Source organism: Toxotes jaculatrix, chromosome 22, assembly GCF_017976425.1.
Source record: "Toxotes jaculatrix isolate fToxJac2 chromosome 22, fToxJac2.pri, whole genome shotgun sequence".
Taxonomy (NCBI): domain Eukaryota; kingdom Metazoa; phylum Chordata; class Actinopteri; family Toxotidae; genus Toxotes; species Toxotes jaculatrix.
In genome coordinates, this window is record NC_054415.1 from 15,588,361 (window position 1) to 15,613,221 (window position 24,861).

At 43.0% G+C, this 24,861-nt stretch overlaps 1 protein-coding gene across 1 annotated transcript in view; it reads left to right on the forward strand.

Moving 5' to 3' along the window:
* Window positions 1-276: 276 nt before the first annotated feature.
* Window positions 277-24,861, forward strand: part of large1 (LARGE xylosyl- and glucuronyltransferase 1) — a 55,417-nt gene continuing 30,832 nt past the window's right edge. Inside the window, 3 exon segments of the mRNA XM_041030560.1 lie at window positions 277-873; window positions 15,926-16,112; window positions 24,258-24,556. Coding sequence (XP_040886494.1) covers window positions 16,007-16,112; window positions 24,258-24,556 — 405 coding nt within the window. The 5' untranslated portion in view covers window positions 277-873; window positions 15,926-16,006.

Consider the following 24,861-nt stretch of genomic DNA (forward strand, 5'->3'; position numbering starts at 1 on the left):
AATGTGTATTTAATCAACCTATAACCAAATTCATTTGGGGAACATATGGGTCCAATGAGGACCCGCAGCTTTCTCTTAGCCTCGGGGCAAACTTTGGGTTAACCCAGCCCTGCCTCAGCCTGCTGAGGACCTCAGTCCATCAATCTTCAAGTCCGGTTCAGTCCAGATTCCAGTCCGTTCTGATCCACTCCTTTTTATCCTCCGTCCCCCCTCCCACCTCCCTCCTCTCTGAATGCAGCCCTGTGATTGGTCGCTGGCTGCTTGTCAGGAAGAAAGAGCTGCTGTGTTGAGGCCGAAAACTCAGACACAACCAGGACCTGGACGATTGTGGGATACCACCGAGGAGGGGATATACTCTTTACCGGACACTCGCAAGGTATTTTTAAGTAGCGGAGCATCAGTGGGGCACCCACCGAGCCTCCGTGCTTTTGCTGTCGGAGGCCGCCACGGTTCTGTTTCTCCCCCACGGACTGTGTGTCGCTGCCTGCTGGTCGCTGTAATCCAGACCCGCTGCTAAATAATGACACTGAGAGGAGGCTGAAGCTGCCGTGTGGCGACGCAGCCCCGTTCCCCCTGAAACTGAAGTCCTTTACCCAGCCCGGAGGGGGAACGGAGCGGCCCGGCTGTTGTCGCTGTTAGCCGGGGGGCTAACGGCTCCGGCTGCCGGACCGATAAACAAGCGGAATAAAGCCCCAACTACATGGACCAAGTCAGCGGCGGACAGCTCCGTCTCATTTTGCGCAAGAAGAACTGTTATGACTGAGGCAAAGACACGGTTCTCCGTTTGAAGCAGCACCGTGGGCTTTGTTACCGTGGATTTATTTGACTAAAACCACCCTGAAAGCAGCAGTTTGAAGCCCCCCTCTGCATCAGGTGAGTGGAATCCGCAGTTACTCACGTCTGACTAGCACGGCGACCTTACCTCACCAGTCCCATTGTAGCTGCTATAAACCGCTTGCTCCCCCCCTCCTCCCTCCCCACCTCCCCGCGATATTTTTGGAACGACTTGTGTGGTTTTCACTTATCATAACCTTAAAAAGTCCTTGTGCTTAAATTCACACCAAAGTCTCCTTTTTATTTATGTGTATATATTGATTCAGAGCGCAGGCAGCACCTCAGCAGAATTAGGCTTTGACACCCAAACCTACAGGAACCAAGGACGGGGTGACGGTCCTTTAATTCCCCCCTTAAACAACAGTAAATAACGGAGGTAGCGGGGGGAGGGGGGTGGGGGTTCGGTCAGCCCTTCACTGAGTTTCCCAGCTGACGCATTTTGGCTCTTTAAATTTAAAAAAATATACATAAACAACGCTATAAACGCATAAACATGCTAATTTCTGTCCCTGTCCACTTCTCGCGCGTGCTGTTATGTGAGCACGCGGACCAGCAGCCATACACAACAGTGGAGGAAGCTTAGAGGCAACAGTTGCACACACACACGCAACCGCTGCTACACGATGTGACAACGGCAATGTCTATACAGAGTAATAAGAGACAGCGGGAAATAACATTATTAAGTAAGGATGCTGTTTACTGCTCATTTACTGCTCTTTTTAGCAAGTGTTTATCAAGTCGAGTGCTCAGGCTAGGCTAATATATCCTAACATTAAACAATAAATGATGCTACATTCATATGGAATTATATATATATATATATATATATATATATATATATATATATATATATATATATATATATATATATATATAATATATATAGTTGCTTTAAATAGTTATTCTAAGTTCTGTTTTATCAGGACAATTTTATGGCAGTTTCTATTAAGACCACAGTTGAATTTCCATCGTTTGTCTTTTGAATTAACTACAAATTCTGTCCTGTGAGAAAGACTGTAGTGGTGTCTCAGCTGCAATATTCATCCTCATTGGGTTTAACTGAAGTTATAATGGCTGCTCTCATAGAACTTAGATATAGAACCAAAACAGCACAGGTCATCAGGTTAAAATGGTTTCATCAGGGATTATTTAGAAATTTAGGCCTTTATTCTGAAAATGTTAAAGGTGATAGCACACATTGACTTCAAGATCCCAGAGTAGGTTTTGCTCTCAGTGATTGTTTTTATTATTGATCATATTTTGTCAATGAATTGATTAATCATTTGGTCTGTAAAAGGTCAAAAAATAGCCATTGTGATCACTGCTTGTTTTGTCTGACAGTTTGAAAAAGAAAAATTACATTAATGAAAACAAAGAAATCAACTCTCATATACAAGAAGCTGTAACCAGTGAATGTTTTCTGTTTCTGCTTGAAAAATGATGCAAGTCATACATTTCCTGTTGTTTGATCAATTTTAATCTCATCCCAGAGCTCAAACCTTTGTCTGTAATCTGCTTGGATTGTTGCACCAGTGGTCCAGAAACCTTTCGGAAATCAGTTTGTAACCATATAAAAAAAAAAAAAAAAAAAAAAAAAAAACAGAGACAAGCATAAAATGGTGACATGTTTTGACCTCTTGCTTAAATTTGCCTTGTCTGTACAAGTTTTCTTTTTGTAGTTTATAATAGGCTTAACTTGTCCTGAAAGGATGGTGAGTCAATTCAGCTCACCTCAGAGAATTAAGCCTTTAGGTTTAGACACTTCCTTCTAATGAGTCAATAATCTTTAGACAATCAATACCTCCGTCTGTCCCCTGGATACATAGTATATATCAGTATCATGTCGCTTTGTCTCCATTAATGAGCATGGAGGCTGACTCTCTCTCTGGGGTGGGTGGGGGGGGGGGGGGGGGGGGGGGGGTGTATGGTGGAACAGCAAACAAGCCTGTTCTGTCCACTGCTTCATTGATTTCCCCATTCAGGCCCGGCGGCATTAAACAGCCACATTTCAGGTGATGCACTCATCACCGTGTAATCGCCGGAGATATTCTGGAGGTTAAAGCCCCTCCACTGGAGATAAGCCCCGACTCTGAAACGACCGCTTTATGAGCGATGAAGCCGATAAGGGCGAATATTTTGACCTCTGGGGGACAGTGAGGTGAAATCCAGGAGTCACACCATCCACTGCTGGACGTGTTGAATGTAGTCGCTTTGTCTTTGGACTTGGTTCTCTTCTCTAAACAGTGGAGGAAAGACAATTAACAACAAAGGACTTTATCAGTAACACTCTTCCCAAACGGCGTATGCCGTCCGTCATACTGTGTGCTGATCCAGTACTGCTGTACAGGAGAAAAGATGATGAACAGGTCGTTTACCAGAGTTAATTGAAACCGTGTGATGGCATGTCCCTCTCTGGATTTTATTGCTCCTAACAGGACACTCGACGAACCAGCAAGACAAAATACAACCGTGTCATATTATTGCCTCTGCGTTTTGATTATCTAAGCAGTTCAAGTGGACGGCTTGGAATTTGAACATGACTTCTGTTTATGACATTTTCACATTATAACGCGGTAGACTCGCCATTAGGAAAGAATCACTCTTTGGTTCATCCACTTACAGCAGTCTGATTTTAACTGACTTCTTATAGTTGCAGTGTTAATGTAACTGTACACTGTTATGTGTATAGCAAATACAATTTTAAGCAAAAGCACCAGTGAACAGAAATAAATGGATAAATGATATGCAGATTGTGTTGCATTTACACAAAGGACAGTAAAACTTGTTTTAATTATCATGATCAGCTAAGAGCTGAAATTATTAGTCAGTTAAATAAGGTCAGGTAAATAATTAGTCACTATAACTGAATGATTTTCTCGGTTACTTTTCCATCCAGATGGTCCAAACATTGTCCTGCAGTATGTGGCACTGAAGTGAACATCTCTGAGTTTTAGACTGAGTGTGGGACAAAACAGAAAATGAGCAGGTGCCATCTTCAGCTCTGGGAGCTTATAATGGGCTTTAAAAAAAACTGTTTTCTGGAAAAAAAAAAACCCCCACAAACAATTAATCAGTTAACTGTGAAACTAATTGGCAGGTTTATAGATAATGAAAATGGTTTTCTTGGCGTCTGCCTGTTTTTTTTTGTAACAGCCAGATGCCTTCCTTTCAGGCAGGGATTGGTCAGGTATGTGGAGATATGGAAGTAGACAGGGTTTGCACTTTTCTCTCTCTCTCTCTTTTCATCATTCTTCACACAGCTACTCCCCTCACTTTTCGTGTGAACAACTGAGTGCAGACACTGTCTGAAAATGTGTGGTGTTGTTCCCATTTGTACAATTATTGCGTCTTGCCCCACCTCCACATCTTTGACAGCCAACTTCTCACCCTCACCCTCACGCCTGACCATTTGGAACCGCTACAACCGCTTTTTACCTTCCAGTACGGTGAAATGACACATCTTACAAACTTTCCTTTCTAGCGTACCCTCCTCTGATGTGTCACTCATCGTTCCTGCTTTAATAAGTTGCTTGACACCCTTTCTCATTTCTTTTGTGGCTTGCCGAGACCCTGTTTGTTGAAGTCTAGAAATTTCCATGGTCCCCGAAACTAGGGCTGTAAACTTGCCGTGTGAATTTTAGACTCCCTTTTGTATTGTTTACACGAGAAACATGCAAGTAAGCTCAAAGGAACAGTAGAAGAATATATACTTAAAAGCCATTTAATTTGTTTTTCATTAAACATGATCATATTCAGGCCACAGTATACACAGGACTAAATGAAGAAACCGATGTCAGTGGTCTGGTTTTCAGATACTTTTCGGGCTAATGGAGCCAAATCCAGACTCATGGAGTCTGTAAATATGACTTCCTGAAACATGCAGCAGTGGAGCTGAAATAAAGACACAAGCAGTGAGGCTGAGTATGACTGCAGCAGCACTTCTGGGGGTGGGGTGGGCATTGGGAGTACATCAAGCAGGGAATGCAGGTGCAATAAGGACCTGTGCACACACACACACACACACTCAGCAGTTTGGGATCAGGAGCAGAGGAAGTGCCACAGAGACACGACTCACTCAATATCACGAATAATGTCTGCGCTATCACTTCAGAGAATGGGCTTTTCATCCAAACGTTCCCTTTTCACCATCGGAGATCATGGGATAATCCGTCTTCTGCTCTGCATGTCGTAGCAACCCGCCATTAGGGAAGGGAAGAAGTAGAATGAAATGGGTCAGAAGTGCAAATTATGTTCACCAGTTGTTGTTTTTTTCTAGGTCATGAAACTTGGCACAGAATAGGGCTGAACCATTGAGGGGGGGGGGTGGGGGGTGGGGGGGGGGGTACACAGAATCAGATCCGCTGCTGTCGAGAACTGTTCAGTAATGAATGATCTGTCTTCTACAGAGAAGATGTGACCAGTCAAACAAACCAGGAAACTGTGATTTTGAAGTGTTTATAAATCTAGTCTCTCCTATGGAGACATATTTTATATTATTCCACCTTAGTTTCATTTGTTCTCTGTGTATACAGCAGCCTTCACTTACGAGTGTGTCCACAGGAGGAAGTATAGCTGTGGATAATTTTATTATTATGCCTGCTTTTGACTACATTACAGTGTGCTGTAAACCACTTATTACTTGTTTGTACAGTGCTTCGAAAATGCTAAGCAGCGGCACTTAAAGTGGTGCCAGAAATGCTATATTATTAATGGCCTCTGTCCAGTTACAGAGCAGCCGCTTCACACTAAAGTCCTGTAAAACTCTTAAAATTTTATTTGTAATCATCATATTTTAGTGCCTTTGATCCAGTCACCAGTCAGAGAAATAGAAAGTGGACATCCCGGGTCAGAGTTTCGGAATGAAAGTTGTTGATGAGCAGCAGTGGAGGCTGTGCCTGAGTGTGGAGCACAGAGCGGTGAGCAGAAACATGGCCACAGGAACAGGCCACACCTTTTCCTCCTAATCTGAAAAGGGCTCACAGCTCCATTGGTTTCTGATTAAGCTACTTATGGATTATTTGTGGATTCTTTAGGATTCTTCATTACTCTGTTCAGTTCTGATTCTTTGTTGACACGGTTAGAATTGTTAGTTGTCAAATCCCTCATTGTCCCTGAGCCGTTTCGTGGCCACTGTCTTAAAGAAAAGCTGCAGCGTTCTGTGTGATCGTTTGTCTCAGATACACAGTGACCTGCACTGTAATGTCCGCGCAGTCAAACTGCTGCAACCTACCGAACAGAAAGAATCTCACTAAACAGTAGAAGTCGAGTAGAAGCAGTGGAGTTTGAGTGGAACATTAAACCTGCCTTGAAAACCACCTGTTCATCCATTTGTTTTTTTTGCAGGTTTTCATTGTACACAAGCTGCTGTTTGAACGAGTTGTGTGTGTGTGTGTGTGTGTGTGCGTGTGTGTGTGTGTGTGTGTGTGTGTGTGTGTGTGTGTTGTTCGGGCCTTGGCTGACTTAATCACACATGAACCTCAGTACAGCACATGCCACTAGTTCAAGTTACAAGGTTTATACAAGCGCCATTTGTATTACTCCATGCTCTTATAATACGAACACCTTGAACCTACCCTGCTGCAGCCTTATGTACAGCCAGCACAGGACTGTATACATCTGAAGCAGCAGCAGCAGCAGAGGCAATGGAGGGTGACAGAACATAAGATGTGAAGGAGTGAATGAGTGGTAGAGAAGATTTACCCCAAACACTGTAACACACCGTACAGCACTGTACAGAATGTAGTTGTAGTAGTAGTCAGTTGACAGTATAATGAAATGGAAACTGTACGTTATTCACTAACTCAAAAAAGTGTATTTAGTTGCTAGATGTGCACAGAAAGGCGCATCTGTGTGTATATAAGGTCCCACGATTCACACAGAATACCAGGACGGGAAAAACTTGGCCATGAAGTGTGAGGGACTGCAGAACAGTGTGGGGGCGAGGGCACAGATCAGAGCAAGGATATAAAAAAAAAACATTTGTGAAGCTGTGAGTGTTCTCAGGAGTATTCTCAACAATCATGAAACCAAAGACGACGCTTGGAACCAGGAGGATTCTTCCTAGAGCGGCTCGTCTGGCCGAAACGGAGTAACCAGGCGAGAAGGATCGGAGAGGAAGAACGGGATAAACTGCTGAAAGCCATGTGTGTAAAGCTTGTAGAGACTAAACCAAGAAGACTGAAGACTGGAACTGCTGCCAGAGGGGCTTCTATAAAGAATATATATATATATGTGTGTGTGAGGGCTCAAGTTCAAGTGAAGGGGGCGAATTTCAACTTACTGTTTCCTTACTGGTTCATACATGTGGGACCAGCTGCACTCTCACGGCCCATGTTTGCTACAGGATGTACAGGAAAAAAAAAAAAAAAACAGTAATTGAAAATTGAAATGCAAGTTTTTTTCCCCCGCACAATGATTTCATTTGGCACTATGTGCTTCAGAGACTGGAAATTCATTCTCTCTTGCATTCAAAGATTTAACCCCCCCACCCCCACCCCGCCGCAGCATTTGTACACCTCTTTTGAAGGTTTATTATATCACGTTATTGGCCCAATAATGGGAAAACTAACCAAAGAATAGATTATTTTAACTCTCTGCTTGGGTTTTGCTTCATTCTGCAGTGTGTGTGTGTGTGTGTGTGTGTGTGCTGGATCGCTGGTTTCTCTGAAGTAGTTGTCCCTGATACAGTCAGAGCACTGATGCAGTATCTATCTCGGAGTTTGTCACTGTCACTAAACCTTAATATTTCTCCATCACAACTATTGACTAAACAAAGAATGATTAGGGAGCTTACTGATCATCATCTCCTGATTGTAGATGTAATTCATCATTCATTATTTCCCACCGAATGACTGTGATTTATTATCATTCTCTAAACGTCACATTTTGAGGGTTTAATATTGTCCCCTGGCTTTTATTTTCCTGTTTCCCTGTTTAATTATAATCAGTAGATATCAGATAACACTTAGAACATCACTGCCACTCCATGTTGGAATTGTGGACTTTGTCTAAATGTGGCTGCTGGTTGTTTACACCCAGGCTGAGCTCTGGTATTTCTCACCAGCTTCTTGAATCAGTCTAGATCTTCTGGGCCTGACCTTTGTGGCCTGCTTTGGTGGGTACTGGTGTTGCATCAGGACCATTATGAGCCACGTTTTAGTTCTGCTAGTGTCCTGCTGTCTGTTGTTATGGCGGTGCTTTTACATCCAGGATGTGAAGAAGTAAATAACTTCTGTCTTGAGTTTTGGAAATCTACTTTTTTCTCTGAGATGCTCAGAGGTTTTGACTCAGCCGTGGTGTCTCTGAGCTCGTGTTGTCGGACAACATTTTGATTATTGCCTTTATTTATTTCTTATTTTTAAGGTTAGTACCAAACCATGAGGTTCTGATACATCACCAGAGAGAACAAACCAACCAACTGGATGTGTTTGCCTTGATAAAACAATTTCTTTTTTTTTTTAACTTTCCAACAGATACATCTGTGTTTGCTTATGTTGATGTGTAGTATCAGACAGAGGAGAGCAGGGACTCTAGTGGTGTTTTTTTTTTTCTCTCTTCTATTTCCCCATGAATCCAGAATCATTTTTACTTGAAAAGACTGTTTGTTATGCTAAATTTGTGTCTAATATTCTAAAAGCAGTACGGAGAGGATATTTAAATCCCATCACCCCGCTGTTGGATCTTGTAACACATGCCAAACACAGTCCTCACAGCTGTGGTTTTCCAGCCTCTGTGCCGGCGGCAGCTGTGGCCGGAGGCGCTGCGATTTCGGGGCGTTCTGTTCGTCTCGTTCTCGCAAACAGGAACAAACGTTGACTTGGACTCGAGTGATTAGCTTTTGGTGGTCAGGGGTCAAAGGTCAAGGTCACTCAGACCTCACAAAACACATTTTTGGGCCAGAACTCAAGAATCCATCCGGTCATGATGATTAAATTTAACAGAAATGCCAAATAGGATAAAATGATAATGACATGTTATATCCACAAGGTCAGAGGTCAACATCATAACGTTCGGGAGGATAGTTTTGTTTCTATGTAGTAGGGGCAGATCTCAAACCCCACTTTAGTCTTTGCTGTGTAGTTGTACAGTCATGATAACATGTTAATAATACCAGGTAACTGTTACTCTGTCATTCCTCTGTAAACTGAGGCAGGATAGAACAGTGGCTCTGTAAAATCTAATGGAGGTTCACAGTGGTTGGTTCTGAAAGTAAAACTTTTTAGGCCCTGATCCTTTTTGATATCCGCTGATATCGAGTCTGATACTTGTGTTTGGGTGATTCCATGCCAACTCAGCCAGAACATTCAGAACATTTCACAGTTTGTGTTATGGATTTTTCTCCAGAACATTCATGGAAAAACGATCTATTAAATTCACGGGACTTTGCAAAATCCTATAACTCTGCTCCAAATCCATTTTTAGTTTTGAATTTTTGAAGTTTGGCCCTCAGAGAAAAATTTCATCAGCTTGCTTATTTATTTATTTATTTATTTATTTTAAATTTGGTCTGAACACCCTAATGATCATTCGCACCACGTATTCATGGAAATAGATGGATGCTGCTGAATGTTTGACAGTTATCAAATAAATAAACATAGACTTATTTTTAATTTAACTAACTGAAGAAACTTTTCTTTCCAAAAACTGGTATCTCCACTCTAGTTTTCACTTTCTTGCAACCAAATTTTGATTCCGTGTTGTATTCATTTAGGTTTATCACACCCAGACGTTCCCAGAAGTATATCGTAATTCATTTGAATCATTTAGCAGTTTGATGTGTTAGATCACAGAGCCCTGCTTTATTGGAAAAAAAATAAAAATTGCCTCGAAGAAAAAGCCATTAAATCAAATCAAAATCCGGCCATTACAAGCTGTAACTTGTAAAAATTTCCTGAACCCAGAGAAAAAAAACAGTGCTCAGTAGGAATCACACAGAGATGGAAACCCTTGAAGTAAACACAAACTAATTGGTTCAGCTACTGGAGGTCCTTGTTCAGAATTGTGAAGATGAGCTTTAAAGTTATTGATTTGATATGACTGAACGTTTAACTGGGAGATGTGGGAATATGATATAGTTTTGCTCGGTCATGAATTAACTTGCAGAATTAGCATTAATTAGCGACAGCAGATATAACTTCTCTGGGCCAGAACCCTGGGTCACCCACCCCGGGGCACCCGTATAGTTTAGATGCTGCCCCGTAGAACCCAAACTGTAGAAATGACAGAGGTAAGCTAAATTAAACAGGGTGTAACGTAGCTTGTCTGCTAGTGTCGGAGTGACACAGTTAACAATGCCGGTTTGATCCCCGTAGACCTTCATGTCATTGCTCATTAGCAGCTGTATCCTGTGTTTAAGTGTTACCCTCCATTCTGATAGTCCTCAGCTTTCATGGGGAAAACACCACTGACCTCATTTCTGTTTTTAGACTCATACCCTGCTTTACTCCCTGTGCTATGTGTTCTTAGGTGGGCTGTGGGGGGGGGGGGGGGGTGGCAGCATGAGGACACTACCACACACAGAGCATGGCTCGTGATTAAAATGATTTTAATCTTGTTATTGAAGTATTATTTAACCCCGATGAATGAGATTGGTTCAAAGAAATATCCTTGCTGCACAATCAGCCATGATAATCATCAATGTGTCGAGGCTTTTTTTTTTTTTTTTCTAAAGCTGAAGTTTTCCTTTAAATATTCAGAACTCAACAAACTGACCAACAATATAAAAGTGTCGGAGTTGTAACTTCCCCCCCGAACTAACGATGCTACTTGGCTTTTGACAACAACAAAGAACTTGCAGCCGGAGACAGAAATGCATAAAGAAAAAAAGATGAATGTTTCAGTAGGATGTGTGCGTGTGTGTGTCTGTGTTTTTTGTTTTTTTTTTTCAGCCTAGCCTCCAGTTCAGACTTGGCCATGATTAATTGCTTCATCTGGGCCACTAAAGGTCTGTGTCCCTCCCAACTAAACACTAGTTCATCATCAGGATGTTGTATAAATGCTATGGTGCGCCTTTGTATGAAAGAGAAGCTCAAATGCCAAGTGTGGCTGGGAGATGTTGTCTGCCGCTGAGTGATAACCAACCACTCCGCCGAGAGAGAATTGCCTGTCACAGCTGTGAGTGAGGTTTACGCCGCCGCCGCCGCGATTAAAGGGAAACGTTTTCTGAGATTTCGGACAGACAGAGGATACGACGGGTTCAGAGTGGTCACAAACAATTTCGTTTTGAGTGCACTCCTGGAGGATAGATTGGAGGTCTCCATGGTAACAGAGGCTTTGCATATCCCAAATCAAAACCTTGAAAGGTGGAGGAGAACCTGGTGGAGGAGTGAGGGTAATTCTTATTTATCACATCTTGAGTCTTTCGGGCTTTGTCCATCACTTCTCTCAGATATATGTGTACACAGGCTTAAATATTTCCTCATGTTGTTGCCCATCTTGTGTATTGATTAGGAGTGGAACTGCTACTTTCTTTATTTTTGTGATATATCGATTGTTTTCTCAATTGGTTGTCTGATAATTTAGATAGAAGAATACCAGATTCCTGGAGTCCAAGAGAGTCCAAAACTCTGAGATTCAGTTATTTGTTGCAGCTGTAGTACAGAGCTGCTGGTCCTGGTCCTGGATCAGGGTTACCCCTTCGTGGTCTGACCGAAAAGAGCTATTATCCGTAGCATGCTGACTTTCCTGCATTTGTATTTTCCTCCTCCTCCTCCTCCTCCTCGTCCTCGTCCTCTTCTCCTCTTTCTTCCCCCTCTTGGCTCAGATTAGATTAAACCTGCCCTCTTGACATTTGGCAAACAAACTGAAGAACAAATAGAGCCTGCGACTGTAGCAAGACGGAGAGCACGGGTGAGGAGGTGGGGGTGGTGAATGAGCACGGAGCTCATCCTGACTCATGTCCATGTCCCATGTCACACACCTGCTGTTCAGGTTTCCTTTTTTTTTTTATAGTCGTACACACACACACAGTCTTTCTTTCTTTCTGGCCGTGTCTGACTTCTGTTACCAATAAACCTGGTACCTGCCATCTGATTATTACAGCTGGGAACGACAGAAATAGCGGGAAACACATTGTAAATAACCTGAATCACCTTTTAATGGCTGTTATTTTTGTCTGGCAGATCACAGTTTGCAGTAAACCACGGCACGGCGGGTTTTATGGAGATCCCAGATTTTGGTTTCCTCCTTAATAACCCCTGCTAATCATCACGAGTCACGAGGTGTCTTTCTGAAACTGAGTTTTTGAGGAAATGTGAAATCTCATTGCTGCATCAGAGGTAGACCTCATGAAGCTGATTTGCATGAAAAATCAGCCAGCGTGCCTGTATCGTGCTCCACACCGCATTTGTGCGAAATGCTCACCTCTAAATGTCTTGATGTGTTTATAAAGCTCCAGTGACATACATACCGCAATGCACATGTCCCTGGCCGCTATAACAGAATACTAATGAGGGCACAGCCAAAGGTAAAACATAATGAAATGGAAGGCGACTCCCTCTTGCACGATCGATATGTTCTTCTCCTCTCTGTGGGTAAAGGCAGAAGCCATTTAGTCCTCGGTACACTCTGTTCTCCTGTCAGGATAATGTGGATTGTTTTGACCCGTGGCCACTCTTATTAGAGAGAGAGAGAGACTCTCTGCTGGTCTCCACAGAACAGAAGCAGCTCTTCATCTTTGCACTCGCGTCCAACTGCGTGGCTGTACACGCACACGCTCAGTCACGCTCAGTGTGCTTGATTCTTCTTCTTTTTTTTTTTTCTTATCACTTCCTGTTCTGATGGAAAGTGGGGGGGGGGGTCCCTTCTCTCCTTCTCAGTTGCTGGATGGAGTCGACGGTGGAGGGCACATTTTGCCCCCCCCCCCTACCCCCCGGTGTCACCACTTCACAGGAGAGTTATGAGGTGCTCCTGTGGCTCAGTGTTAAGGGCAAATCTGGGATCAAACCAGAAGTGACAGGTTTAATAAAGCCTTTCTCAGGAAGTGTCACAGTTCTCTACAGCAGAAAAAAAAGATTTCGCTCACCGAGGACTTTCTTCTCCTCTTCCTGCTGCATGATATGAATTCATTATGGGCTTTTTCACATTTTTGAAAGTGTCAGGGCTCGGAATTGATACACAGGCATCAATGATGAAGGGAACGAATGGTGCAGACACTGCACTGATTCGCACTAAAACAACAGAAGATGTCAAAGTGTGTTCATCTATATTCAAAGTATAAGGCAAAAAAAAAAAAAAAGTGAAGCAACATAAAGGAAATTCCATCCTCCACAGTTGATTTGGAGTTTAAGGCAGAAGTCACAGAGGCTAGGAGGGATAGAAAGAGTCAGAGGGAAGAGAGTGAAAATCCAGACGGGTGACAAATTACAGGAAAAACCAACATAAAGTGTCTTAGTAAAGTCTTGGTCCACTGTGAGCCAACAGAACAGCTTCAGCTCTCCATGGAATTGATTCTCCAAGTCTCTGGACTCTTCTTCCTAAAGATTTTTTTCCCCTCATTTGGTGTTTGTCCCTTTGTCCGTTACAGTCCTCCGTTTGAAGACGTTTCCATTTCATCTGCAGACTGCTGTTCATAATCCTTCTTTCAGAGCCACTGATGTTTTTCTCACCTGTGTATATCTACAGGTATCCGTGCCTGCCTTCACCGCAAACACTTCAATCAGACTCTCTCAGCACGTTTGTTTTTTTTTGCCACCCTGTGGTCATCATTTTCAACCCATAAAACACAGCTCTGTAATCATCACTCATCATTTTTAGTGATTTAACATTGAGTTGTGGACATAAAATCCCATTTTCTATCAACTTACTGATGAGCCATGAGGGAGGGCTCCTTATTGACATCTCTACTAGCGGTCACTATAAATTGAAGCCTGGCTGTGGAGATCGCATTAGGTTTTGTATAGGGGGCCAGTTGAGATTCGATTGGCTGTAACGCTCCCTCTCATCAGTGTTTGTGAGTTTTACGAAGAATTGGGGCTTTTATGGTTCACGTTAAGTTTGACCAAGGAGTGAATTGAAGGAGTGATATAAGATTAAATCATAAAACTTATGGCTGATTGGTGTATACACTCCTCACCTCACTCGTTATTTGATAGCTATATAAGCGGTTACTTTTCCGATGAAGAGTTTACGTTAAATCAGTGGAAACGGTTCGTTAATGGTTCCCAACCTTTTAGCTTGTGACCATGTCACGACAAGACAGTGTCTGGTTCACATGGTTTTATTTAAATAACTGTTCAAGGCCCCAAAGAGGTGAAATGATGTGATACACCTCCATTTTTCTTGCTGTCACACATTGATGTTTGCTTCCTGGTACGTGGGTTAAACTTGGGTAGTGTTTTGAGCCACGCTGTGTCCTCCTTGTGTCACTGCCCCTGCTACACTCTGTTGTAAAGCTGTGGCCGAGCGATGGCACCGTGTCAAACCTTAGCAGTGAAGCTGACAGCTGATAACAACAGCCCAAAAAAAAAAAAATGTCCTCTCTCTCTCTTCCCCCTGCACAATTGGAGCTGCTCGCTCTATGTGGTCCAACACCTCACTTTGGATGTGGTAATAAATGTCTCTAGTGTAGCATTTGCAATTTAAATCACAGCATCCAGTGAAGAGCTAATATCACACAGGGGTCAAAGGCTAAGCAGCCACTGAAATGATTCATAGCATATCAAAGCAGTGGTTGTCACACTTGAGAGACTTGTTTAATCTCCTCTAGCCTCATTTAACCCCCATCTCACTCAGCGCTCTTCACACTGCCCAGGCCACAATACAAAAAAAAAAAAAAAGAGAAAAACTTGGAGATTCAGTGAGAGCTGGAAATACTTTTTCCATTTTTAAACTCTGCTCTCTGTACCGCATTTTACTGGGTGACACTGTGATAATTGGCATCCTGGCTTGTGTGTGTGTGTGTCTGTGTGTGTGTGTCTGCCTCCACAGTGCCAGCCAGAGGTATTAGGTTTCATCCCTGGGCTGTTTTGGTAAAGATTAAAAATCGACTGAGGTCAGCCGGGTAATTGGACAAATGCGGCTGAAAACGGAAAGAGGATTTCGACTAATATCATATAATGAGACTTCCATACTCTCTGCCCTGCATCGCACCAGACGTTGACAAATCAGTTTGGGTCATCACGTCAGATGTGATGTGTGACTGCCTGATACCTGCCGCATTTAATAACCTGAATATCTCTTCAGAGTTTGGCAGGTTAAAAAGAATGATCGCAGTTGTCGTTTAATAAGTGCCTAAATTGATCTAATTTGCTTAATGAGCTGCATGGAGACTCTCATCTGAGGCGGGGGGGGGGGGGGGGGGGGGGTCAGGGGTTAGGAGTCCATACACCAGTGGCTTTTTGAACATCACCAAATTTGGCATGCCCCTGTCCAGTTCGTCCTCCAGCACTTGTGTTCCCAAATAATGCTGTCACACATTTTTTTTTTTTTTTTTAAATGTCTGATGAAATATTCTAGCTCCAGGTTATAATACATTCTCCAAACGAAGCACGATACACTATGCATATATCCCGTATCTGCTGCAGATTTTATGAACCAGATTTCATCTTGAAAATAAATTCAGATCCAGTGTGTGCTCCAAATTTGGTAAAAATCTAATATACAGAATAAAATATATGTACTGTATAACATTCTTTTTGCTTTCTGTGGTCTCATCCTGCCATCTGCCCTTTAAGCAAACGCTGTCTGAATGAGCAATGGAGGTTGCTGTAACCTGCCCAGGGAACACAAACAAACCATGTTAAAACACCTGTTTTATCCTTGTTCAGGAATGCCCTTGGCCTCTCTCCGTCACGCTGGGTTAGCAAACCTTTGGTTCTGAGTTGTATCGGGTGCTTGGACCCCCTGTATACCTGTTTTTATGTCTGTTTTTTTCACCTAGAATGAATGATAATTAACAGTCCTGCAGAGCCTTGAGTGAATTATTTAAAATGTCTCTTTTGGCTCAGGAGGTTCAGATGTATTTCGCCTTGGCAGCAGCAGCAGCAGCAGCAGCAGCGGCGTGCGAAGCTGTGACCGTGTCTGTGCAGGATGGGAAATGTCTTCTCCTCTTCTCTAACCTACTTTCTCTTCCCTCCTCTCTCCTCTCTTCCAGTGCCATGAATCAGCCCGGGCAACAGCTCCTACCCACATAGAGGTCACTTTACCTCTCCTTCCATTTGCTGTGGTCCAGAGGATGCTGGTAATGTGTCGCGGGCGCAGGAAGTTCCTGGCGGCCTCCCTCGCCCTGGTCTTCATCCCGGCGCTCACCTGGCTTTACCTGTCAGTCGGGAGCTTTCAAGGTAAGTGAATAATGACAGCTGACAGAATGACATATGTTAACCACGACTGTGAACAACAGCTGTGTGCACTGCCTGTGAGCATAAGGCTGTATTGTTTTTAAAAAAAACTACACTGTGTTTATTGTGTAGTGTGAGATTTCGTAGCTTTTTAAAGATATTTATTTAACAGTGTTACTCTGGAAGTCTTTTTTATAAACATCCAAAGTTATCCCAGAAAGTCTGAGAGGAAACCAATGTCCTTTAGACAAAGTCACCCTTCCCTCCCCTCTTTCTTTCTGGAGGTTGTTATTAATGAATTACTGAGGCCTGTCCAAAGTTGATTACTTCCTCCAGACAATATAGTCCTGGAGTTCTTGGAGCCATTTTAATGACTTTGACTCACAGGATTGAAAGGCTGCAGCCGTGCCATTATTAATTATGATTAAATTGACAATTTTTGACTTTGGGTCGCTGTCCCGGAGACCGTCCGCGTGGACCCGCTCCCGTAATGCAATTGTCGCCGAGGTCCGCGAAGTAATTATTCGATTTGGCAGTAAATTCCTGGCGGTGTGGAATAGTTGCTGGAAATGTGATAAGTTGTGAAAGGACCTGGCTGCGGGGAGCGTCAGCTGTAGGTGAGGCCTGAATGTGTGAGACAGGAACAATGTGCTTCTGCTGGCTCAGACTCTCCCTCTAACACTTACTGTCTCTCTCTCTCTCTCTCACTCTCTCTCTCTCTCTGCATCTCTGACCTGTTTTTGTTGCTCCGTCTCCATCTTCACTCTTGTTTTTTCTCCTCTCTCTCTCTCTCTCTCCCTCTCCTCTGTCTCTGCGGTGTTTATCTGTCAGACACAGTGAGAGAGATGGCGAGTCTCTGGGGTCTTTAGTGCTTTTCTGTGGATGAGCTGCACATAGAGCACAGAGAATAAGGGCTTATAGATAGAAAAACACACCATAAGGCTAAAGGCCCTGTCCACAAACTTTTGTGTACTTTGACACATTTGATGTTACAGAGTGTTGTGTGTTTTCCCCACACAGAAGATTCAGGACTGGTGTACAGGCACCACCTCGCACAGAGCAGCTAAATGTTTCATGATCCAAAATGCCTGGTCAGATTTATATACGACATTGACATTTCAGAACTCTGGCTAATAGCTAAAGCTATATATTTGTAGAAAAATTCAAAGTAAAGTATCAGAAACATAACATATCAGTACCAGAATTCAGGTTTCATATCTGGACTAGTACTGAAGTATGTCAGATGACACCCAGCCCTGCTCTGGGCTCTGCCAGCTTCCAACATCTGGCACACTTCAGATGTGGAGACTGTTATAGAAGCAAATGAATAATTAATGTCCATGGCTTTGGAATTGCATGTTTAACTATCGTATCTGGGTGTCCACATACTTTTGGCTTTGTCATTTGCTACAGAATGAAGACTTTTCTCACCTGATGGATGCACAGTAAAACATCCTCCCAGGTGCCCTCAGGGCTTAGAAACTCTTAAAGTCTATAAAGGTAACATAGTTTAATACACACCTGCCATGTTTAGCTCAGATGAATTAACCTGGAGCATTTACTCACTGGGTATAGTTTGTTTTTGTTTTTTGTTTTTTTAATGATGTGAATCACAGGAGAGTAAGTGTTTTTGATGCGGCTGTGTGTCAACTAGTCACATCGAATGAGTCAGTAGAGGCACGAATAGAAGAAGCGGGGGGTCAGGCTCATGTGTACGCGTATCTGAATTTATAAATATACTTTATATATCTGGGAATATTTGTTTGGAAGACATAAAAAAACACTTAAGAGTATAAAATATTCAGTAGCAAGGCTCGGTGTTTTTAAGCCTTGGAGGGAACCGTGTGGAGCAAAGCAGGGCCGAATAAAAGCGAGAAAACTGACAACATGGAGCTACAAGAAAACTGGAAGTGACAGAAAAATATAGATGACATTCCAAGGTTGTTTTAACCAGAAAAACATTATTATGATGCAGCAGAGTTGGTAGTTGGGAGTACAAAGTGTCAGACACTGTAGATCCCTTTCAGGTAAAAAAAATACTTGCTTGAGGTGAAAGGTGACAGGTTGATGCCGGTGTTCTGAAAACACAAACAGGAAGGTGGTCGTCGTCGTTGTTGTGGTTTGGTTCGCTTGTGTCGCTGGGGCCCGCTCATCAACACAGGTCAGCAGGGAGGAGTTACAGCGCTTGGCTCATGGAGGCTGTTGAGGTCATTTAAAATGCTAATTGCTAATAATTGCCGTCATGTTTTCGCTTGGAGTCATGTATCAATCCAACACACACACAGACATAATACACAAATCATTATCTCCAGCATCCATCACAACAAACGTCCATAACGTCTCCAGAGCTTATAAAGGAGACATTGTCAGACTTTGTTGCCAGATACACCTGATTAGAGGAGCATAAGACATTGTTGCTATGCTAAAGTTTAACCTGCTTTAGTTTAATTACCCCCAAAAGACTCTATGATGTCTGCTCCCTACAGCACAGAGTGATAACCTCAAACCTCTACACCACTGTGAAGACACTGTGGGTGAAACTTTGAAGAGCAGCTCTTCTCGTCTGGTTAAATGTTTTAAGTGCATCTCAAACCTCCCTCCCCTTTCTCCCCCGTGCCATTTTTTTTTTTTCCATCTGGCATTTCAAAAAAAATAAAATAAGCAAAAAAAAAAAAAAAAAAATGTGACATACGCTACACTATTGCTGTGTAGTGTTTATCAATTCAGCCTGCTTCCTTTAGGCTGTTAGATCTCCAAAAACACAAAGCCCCTAATGCTTTACACTGACTCACACATGCCAAAAAATTTTCTCCCTCAGTTTTTATAAATATATATAAGCAACGTTGTGGGAGCCAATTTAGTTCAGCTCAGGGCTAAAAAAAAACGAAAAAAAAAACAACTAAGTTTACTCTTGACTCACTGTTTCAAATGGAAAAAAAAAAAAATGCTGTCCACGCCTCCCATCTTCTTCTTCTCTCTCTCTCTCTCTCTCTCTCTCTCTCTCTCTCTCTCTCTCTCTCTCTCTCTGGTGCAAATTCTCCCAGAAAACTGCCAAATATCAGCGTTGCCAAATTTTTAAATGGCTTCCCTTAGGTTGCAGTGAACAAATGCTCCGACGCCGTGAATTTTGGCTTCGCCCCTCAAACTTTAATACTATGTGGTCCTCAGACATTGCTGTGCTTTTTTTTTAATGACCACTCTGGGGCAGACGGTCTAACAAGGAGTTTGTGAATGAATAATGAAATGAATGAATAAATGAGTATTAGCTTGAATTACTCTTGTACGTCTTAGAAAACAAATCACACTCGCCCGCAGAAAACCAGATTAGCGAGTCCCACATTCCATTCAAACGGGCAGTAATTGGGTCTGAAAAATGCAGGCTTTATTTTACATTTCTCAGTCAAACTAGCCGACTCTTTGATTTTTCCCAAAGCCCAGTATGCAAATATTGTCTCTTCCCCATTAATCACGTTGCATGTTCGCTACTTCATTACTCTGGCCTTCCTGTCAGATTCATTTTAGCTCCCTTCATGGTGTAGTTAAACCTCGTGGGTCCTACTTTTCTAAATTGTGGCTCCTGCCGTCATATTCATAAAAAAAAAAAAGACAAGATTCGTTTAAGATTCACTCCGTTAGCCCAGAAGTGGAAATTTATGTTCCTGTGTCCTCAACGTGACCCTTACACAGACCCCACGCAGCCATCTGGACGACAGAGAACTACAACCTGAAAAAAAATTACTTGATTTGTGTGAGGTTTGTATTGTTCCTGAAGCCTCTCACCGAACTCATTTACCCAGCAGTCCTCTCTTTTATGGCCTCGGAAACTCACACCCAAAAAGAAGCTTTGATGCCCAGAGGCAACCTTCAAAACCCGTCTCAGCAAGCCAAGAGTCCACATACAGACGCTGCGTACTGTCACAGGGGGAATGAGAATCTCTGGCTCTGAGACGGTGGTGGGGTGTCTGTTGTTGATCACAGATGTTGGCAAAGTCTTCACCATAAGCCTGGAATTAGTGTCTTGGTCATGGCGTGAACTATAGTCTGAGAGGCAGCTAAGCTAGATTATGTAAGATTGGCGGGATGATGTGTGGTTCATTCATGGTGCCACATGAAGGTTTGCTGTGGATGGTTTAATATGGTATGATATAGCTTCAACCTGCCTTTAAAGTTTTCTTGATTCTATTTCAGTCAATTCAGTGAATTACTGTTGTTTTTTCCATATTAAGGTGGAAACATGGACATACAAAGATGAAACTATTTTCTCCCTTACTTCTGATATATCGGTGAAACCTGTAGCTTGAAATACAGACTAAGAAACAGCTAGAGACATACTTTTGCAAACTGTAGAGACATGAATAAAATCAGTGCTACTGCAGTGAATACTAGTGTCAGCATAAACAGTAACTCATGCTCCATCATTGGAGGTTACTAGAACATAAAACACGATGTCCTAACCTAAACCAAACCTTAGCATCCACAGATATGCAGCAGTACAGTACAGTACAGCAAACACTGACTGATTCTGTACATGATATACTGTGTCATGATGTAATCTAGCGTAAGTGAATAATGCTGGGTGGGTATTCAAACCTGTTAGCAGCTGGCATAGAGAATCCCATCCATCTAACGCTCGAATAACGCTCAAGGTCACTAACCCCGGGCAGTTCATCAGTTTTTATTACTGTGCAGTGGTGGGTCTCTCCACGATACCATCCGGCATCAAACCATCACTGTCAATGCCAAGATTAGGCAGCTGACACAATCCATCTGTCCTGACACACACACACACACACACACACATATGTACATCCTGTTGGGAACACACACCCGCTGAGCATCAGTAAGGCTGCTATAAGGCTCATCAGACCTCACATGGGGGTGATGGGTTAGTACAGCATGGTCCTTGAGTCTCAGTGCACCTGTGCACACCTGTTGATAATCACATGCTTTCACAGCAATCCTTTGTTAAAGGGTAATTGAGTTTCTTTTTTTTTTTTTATATATATTTGTAGGCTACATCGCTTCTGACGCAGCAAACTGTACCTTCTAGGGTACACTCCTGATATACCTTGACATGTCTCCTGTGTGGCCCAGAAGGACAAAATATTCACGAAGGACAAATTAGAATTTTTTAAATTGAATATTTCCACAGACGGTGTCAGCCAAAGCCCCTGACCTGCCATAACACAGCGGAGCAAGACAGTCTTTTAAAATGTTCCGTTTCACCCTGAACACATGTTTTATAACTCTGGGGCAGAGCAGCAGACATCTGTGGCATCAGGAAAAAAAAAAAAAAAAACCTTGGAAAATACAACCCAACTGCTGGAGAACAGGTAGAGAATAAGATTTTGATTTTATCTGACTGAATCGCAGAGTGTCGTCTGGAGTGCTGAGGTCACAAGCCGGCCAGAGTTCAGTGTTGATTTACTGTAGCTGAGCGCACAGAGTTTTCTTTCGCAGTGAGGGATTCATAGCATTTTGAGTGTGCTCACCTTTTTACCCCTCTTGCCTCATTGGACTTTGAATAATAATGAAAGCCAACACTTTGAAATTAAACCCAGAATGATCCTTTTCTTAACTGTTTGAAGGTTTTCAGTCAAAGTCTGCATTTGTAGACCAGTGTTCTGGATGTGGATGTCCTGCTTAAATGAAACTCTTACAGTTGCTGATAGTTGCGATTGACTTGTGCTGTTCACTGCACATTTTTGAGTTACTGTCTAATACGGTACTTGTAATGCAATTGTGAATCTAAACATTTCTAAAATTCAGTCAACAGATGGCAAATCTTCATTTGATGGGGAAAAAAATTGAGCAGCATTCATTTTGAAAACACAGAATCACTCCTGTTTACTTTCTGCATCCCTTGTTTGTCCCAGAGGATGTTTTACTTTTCCAGTTATAATCTCCTTTAGCTCCAATCTAGGGTTATAGTTAGGGCAGGCTTAGGCTTAATAGGGAATAGTATTTCTCAATGCTGTTCACTCCATTCTCCTTGTCCAAGCGATTAGACAAAATGGCGGCTGGCTGGCGCGTTTGTGCGGAGGTGTTTCGAGCCGCCTGCCAGGTGAACAGATGCCGTCACGCGATGGATTCGTTGCCGCTGCCCAGAAGATGTCTGCGAAGTAGCGGGAAGGAGAGGATTGGAGCTTTACAGCGGATGAGAATTAAAACCGACACACACGAACGCACCAGGAGGATCCAGACAGTCAGGAACCATCCAGAAAGGCCTATAGGTGCCTCTGTTAGTTGGATAAGAGAGTCAGCTGGTTAGCTTTAACAACATCAACTATCATAAGCAGCCCGATCGCTCATTCAGATCAGAAAATAAGGAGTTTTATGACTACAATATTCTAAAATATACTCACAAAACAGGGGGGGATTAGGCATAAAGGCCTGTATCTAATATAACCCTGTTTTAGAAAATAGTCATAGTTCAGGTGAGATGTCCAATGTCCAATGTCCTGACAGTAAAGTTGTACATGTGAACTGTGAGACAACATACCAGGTGATTCAGATCAAACTGTTTAGCATTTAGCTTTCAGTAAATCTGTAAATGCTGGTTGCTGTCAGTTTATGGATTTTAATTTAACAGTTCGTGTAAGATAAACATGCATTATTAACCTAGTCAGTGTTAAAATAAATAATTTGCCAGTTGTAAATAACCGTGCATTGTAACCAGCTAACGTTAATGTTTTTGTTTTTATTGTCCTCGTCTGGGGAAAATGTGATTCATGCGTTTGGCCGAGGCTTTTTGTTTGCACGTGGCCGACGAGCTTCATGACAAACACCTTAAAAAGCCAAAATGAATCGGCTTGGACCTCATAAAAGACCAGGTGCATCTGCTGCCCCGAAAAACGTTCGCTTGCAATTCTCTGAGCGGCACAAACAAATGGTCATTGAGTCCAGTGCGGTGGGATTAGGCCCAGTAAATCCACTCTGCAAATTAATTACAGCTTGGACCAAACGCAGTCCAGAAGGTGCTTTGGTTCTCTGGGAAAAAAAAAAAAAAAAAAAAAAAAAGCTTAGTCGCCCTCCACGGTTGAAAGGACCCGTGTGCTGTATATCCTGGCTGTCTTTATGTCTTATGACCACAGGGGACAATACATCGGAAAGAAAAAAAAAATGTGCAACTTTATTAACACATTTCTTTGGACGACCAAACTAAGCCAAGTTTTCTAACATTACTTCAGTTTATTGTGAGAAGTGTAAGAGAAAAATGAAGTTTATTGGAGTTTTTCTCTGTAGATCTGTTGAGTGGACCTAGACTCTCCCAGTTGGATGGAAGTAACTGGTTGCTGTCAGATGACAGATGGTGTCATACTGGAAAGCCGTTTTTTTTTTCTTTTTCCCCCCAACACAGATCAATACATGTAATTCCAAGCTGTAATACCTCTGGTTCCCTGCCATAGTGTAACATACGGAGCTCTCCAAGGCTGTCTGTTTTCCCCACTGAGATCCTGAATGGAGAACCCTCTGTATTCTTTAATGATTCCTCATCCAAGGCCTCTCTCTCTCTCTCTCTCCCCCCTTTGGGAGCTGAGGTTCATAAGAAGCAGGGTGAGAGAGAGCGAGAGCTTCGTCTTCATCTCTCTGCGTCTCTACGGGATTCAGAGCTGCGCGTTCATATTTGAAGCAGCCAGAGACGAGGAGAGGAAATTGCTACTGACTTGGATTAGATACACAGAGCGCGGGCTGCCCTGCTGTTAGCACTGACAGTATCGATCCACAGATATCTGTGCGCTTCCCCCCCCCCCCCCCCCCCGTCTCCAGCTGCATTAACACTTTGATGCAACTCCTAAATGTAAACCACCGCCCTCTCTCGCCGAGAGTCTCATCTGATCTCTCTATTAAAGGCAAATCTGCCATAAACCACTTTCTTTGGAAACAGCTGTTGGGGTTCAGTTTTTTTTTTTTCCTCATCATGATTCAGCTCCTGACAGCATGGAGAAGAATTTGAAACTGAATGTAGATTTATACGGGGGAAATGAAATGTTCAGAAAGTAGAATAAATATAACATTTAAATGAACAACAATTATATAATTTTACAGGCCTTCTTTTTGGTTTCTACTTAAACTTTTGTGTGGGTTATCCTCAGTTTTGGTGTCAGTCCTCATGTTGAATCCATTTCTCCCTGACCTCACCCACAGTGAAGCCCCTCCCTCTGTCTCCGCTGGAAGTCCAGTCCTCGACGCCGGTGGGCGGAGCCGGCGAGCGGCAGGCCTTAGAGCTGCGGGTCCGGGCGGTGGAGGAGGAGAACCGGGCGCTGCGCCGGGAGCTCAGCCGGCCACCCAGGAGCCCGTCGGCGCGCCTTCCGAGCGGCAGTCACCGTGGCAACCAAAACCGAACCCATTCAGAGGAGGGCACCGGCGACAATGAGGGCCAGAAAGCCGCTGCAGTGGGAAACAGCTCCGACTGTGTGCAGCAGCCAGTGGTGGATAAATGTGAGGTGAGACGTGTTTAAAGCACATTTGTCATAACAGATAAAATAAATAAAGAAGTCTGTTTTTCTATCACTACAAATGTTCCACTGGTAACAGACCCACTCAAAGCCTTTTCGCACAGGAATGCTATATGACCTTGAAGGCAGTTTCCAGGAACCTGAGAGCCATTAGCACATTGTGAGACCGTATCACAGGCTGGCTTTAGCCTAATCCTCCAGCAGTGATGTGTGTTGGTTTGCTGTTGGGATATGGCTCTCCGTCAGAAGGCTGGATAATGTGAGAGCTTTAGCACGGCCGTGCTGTGATCCCC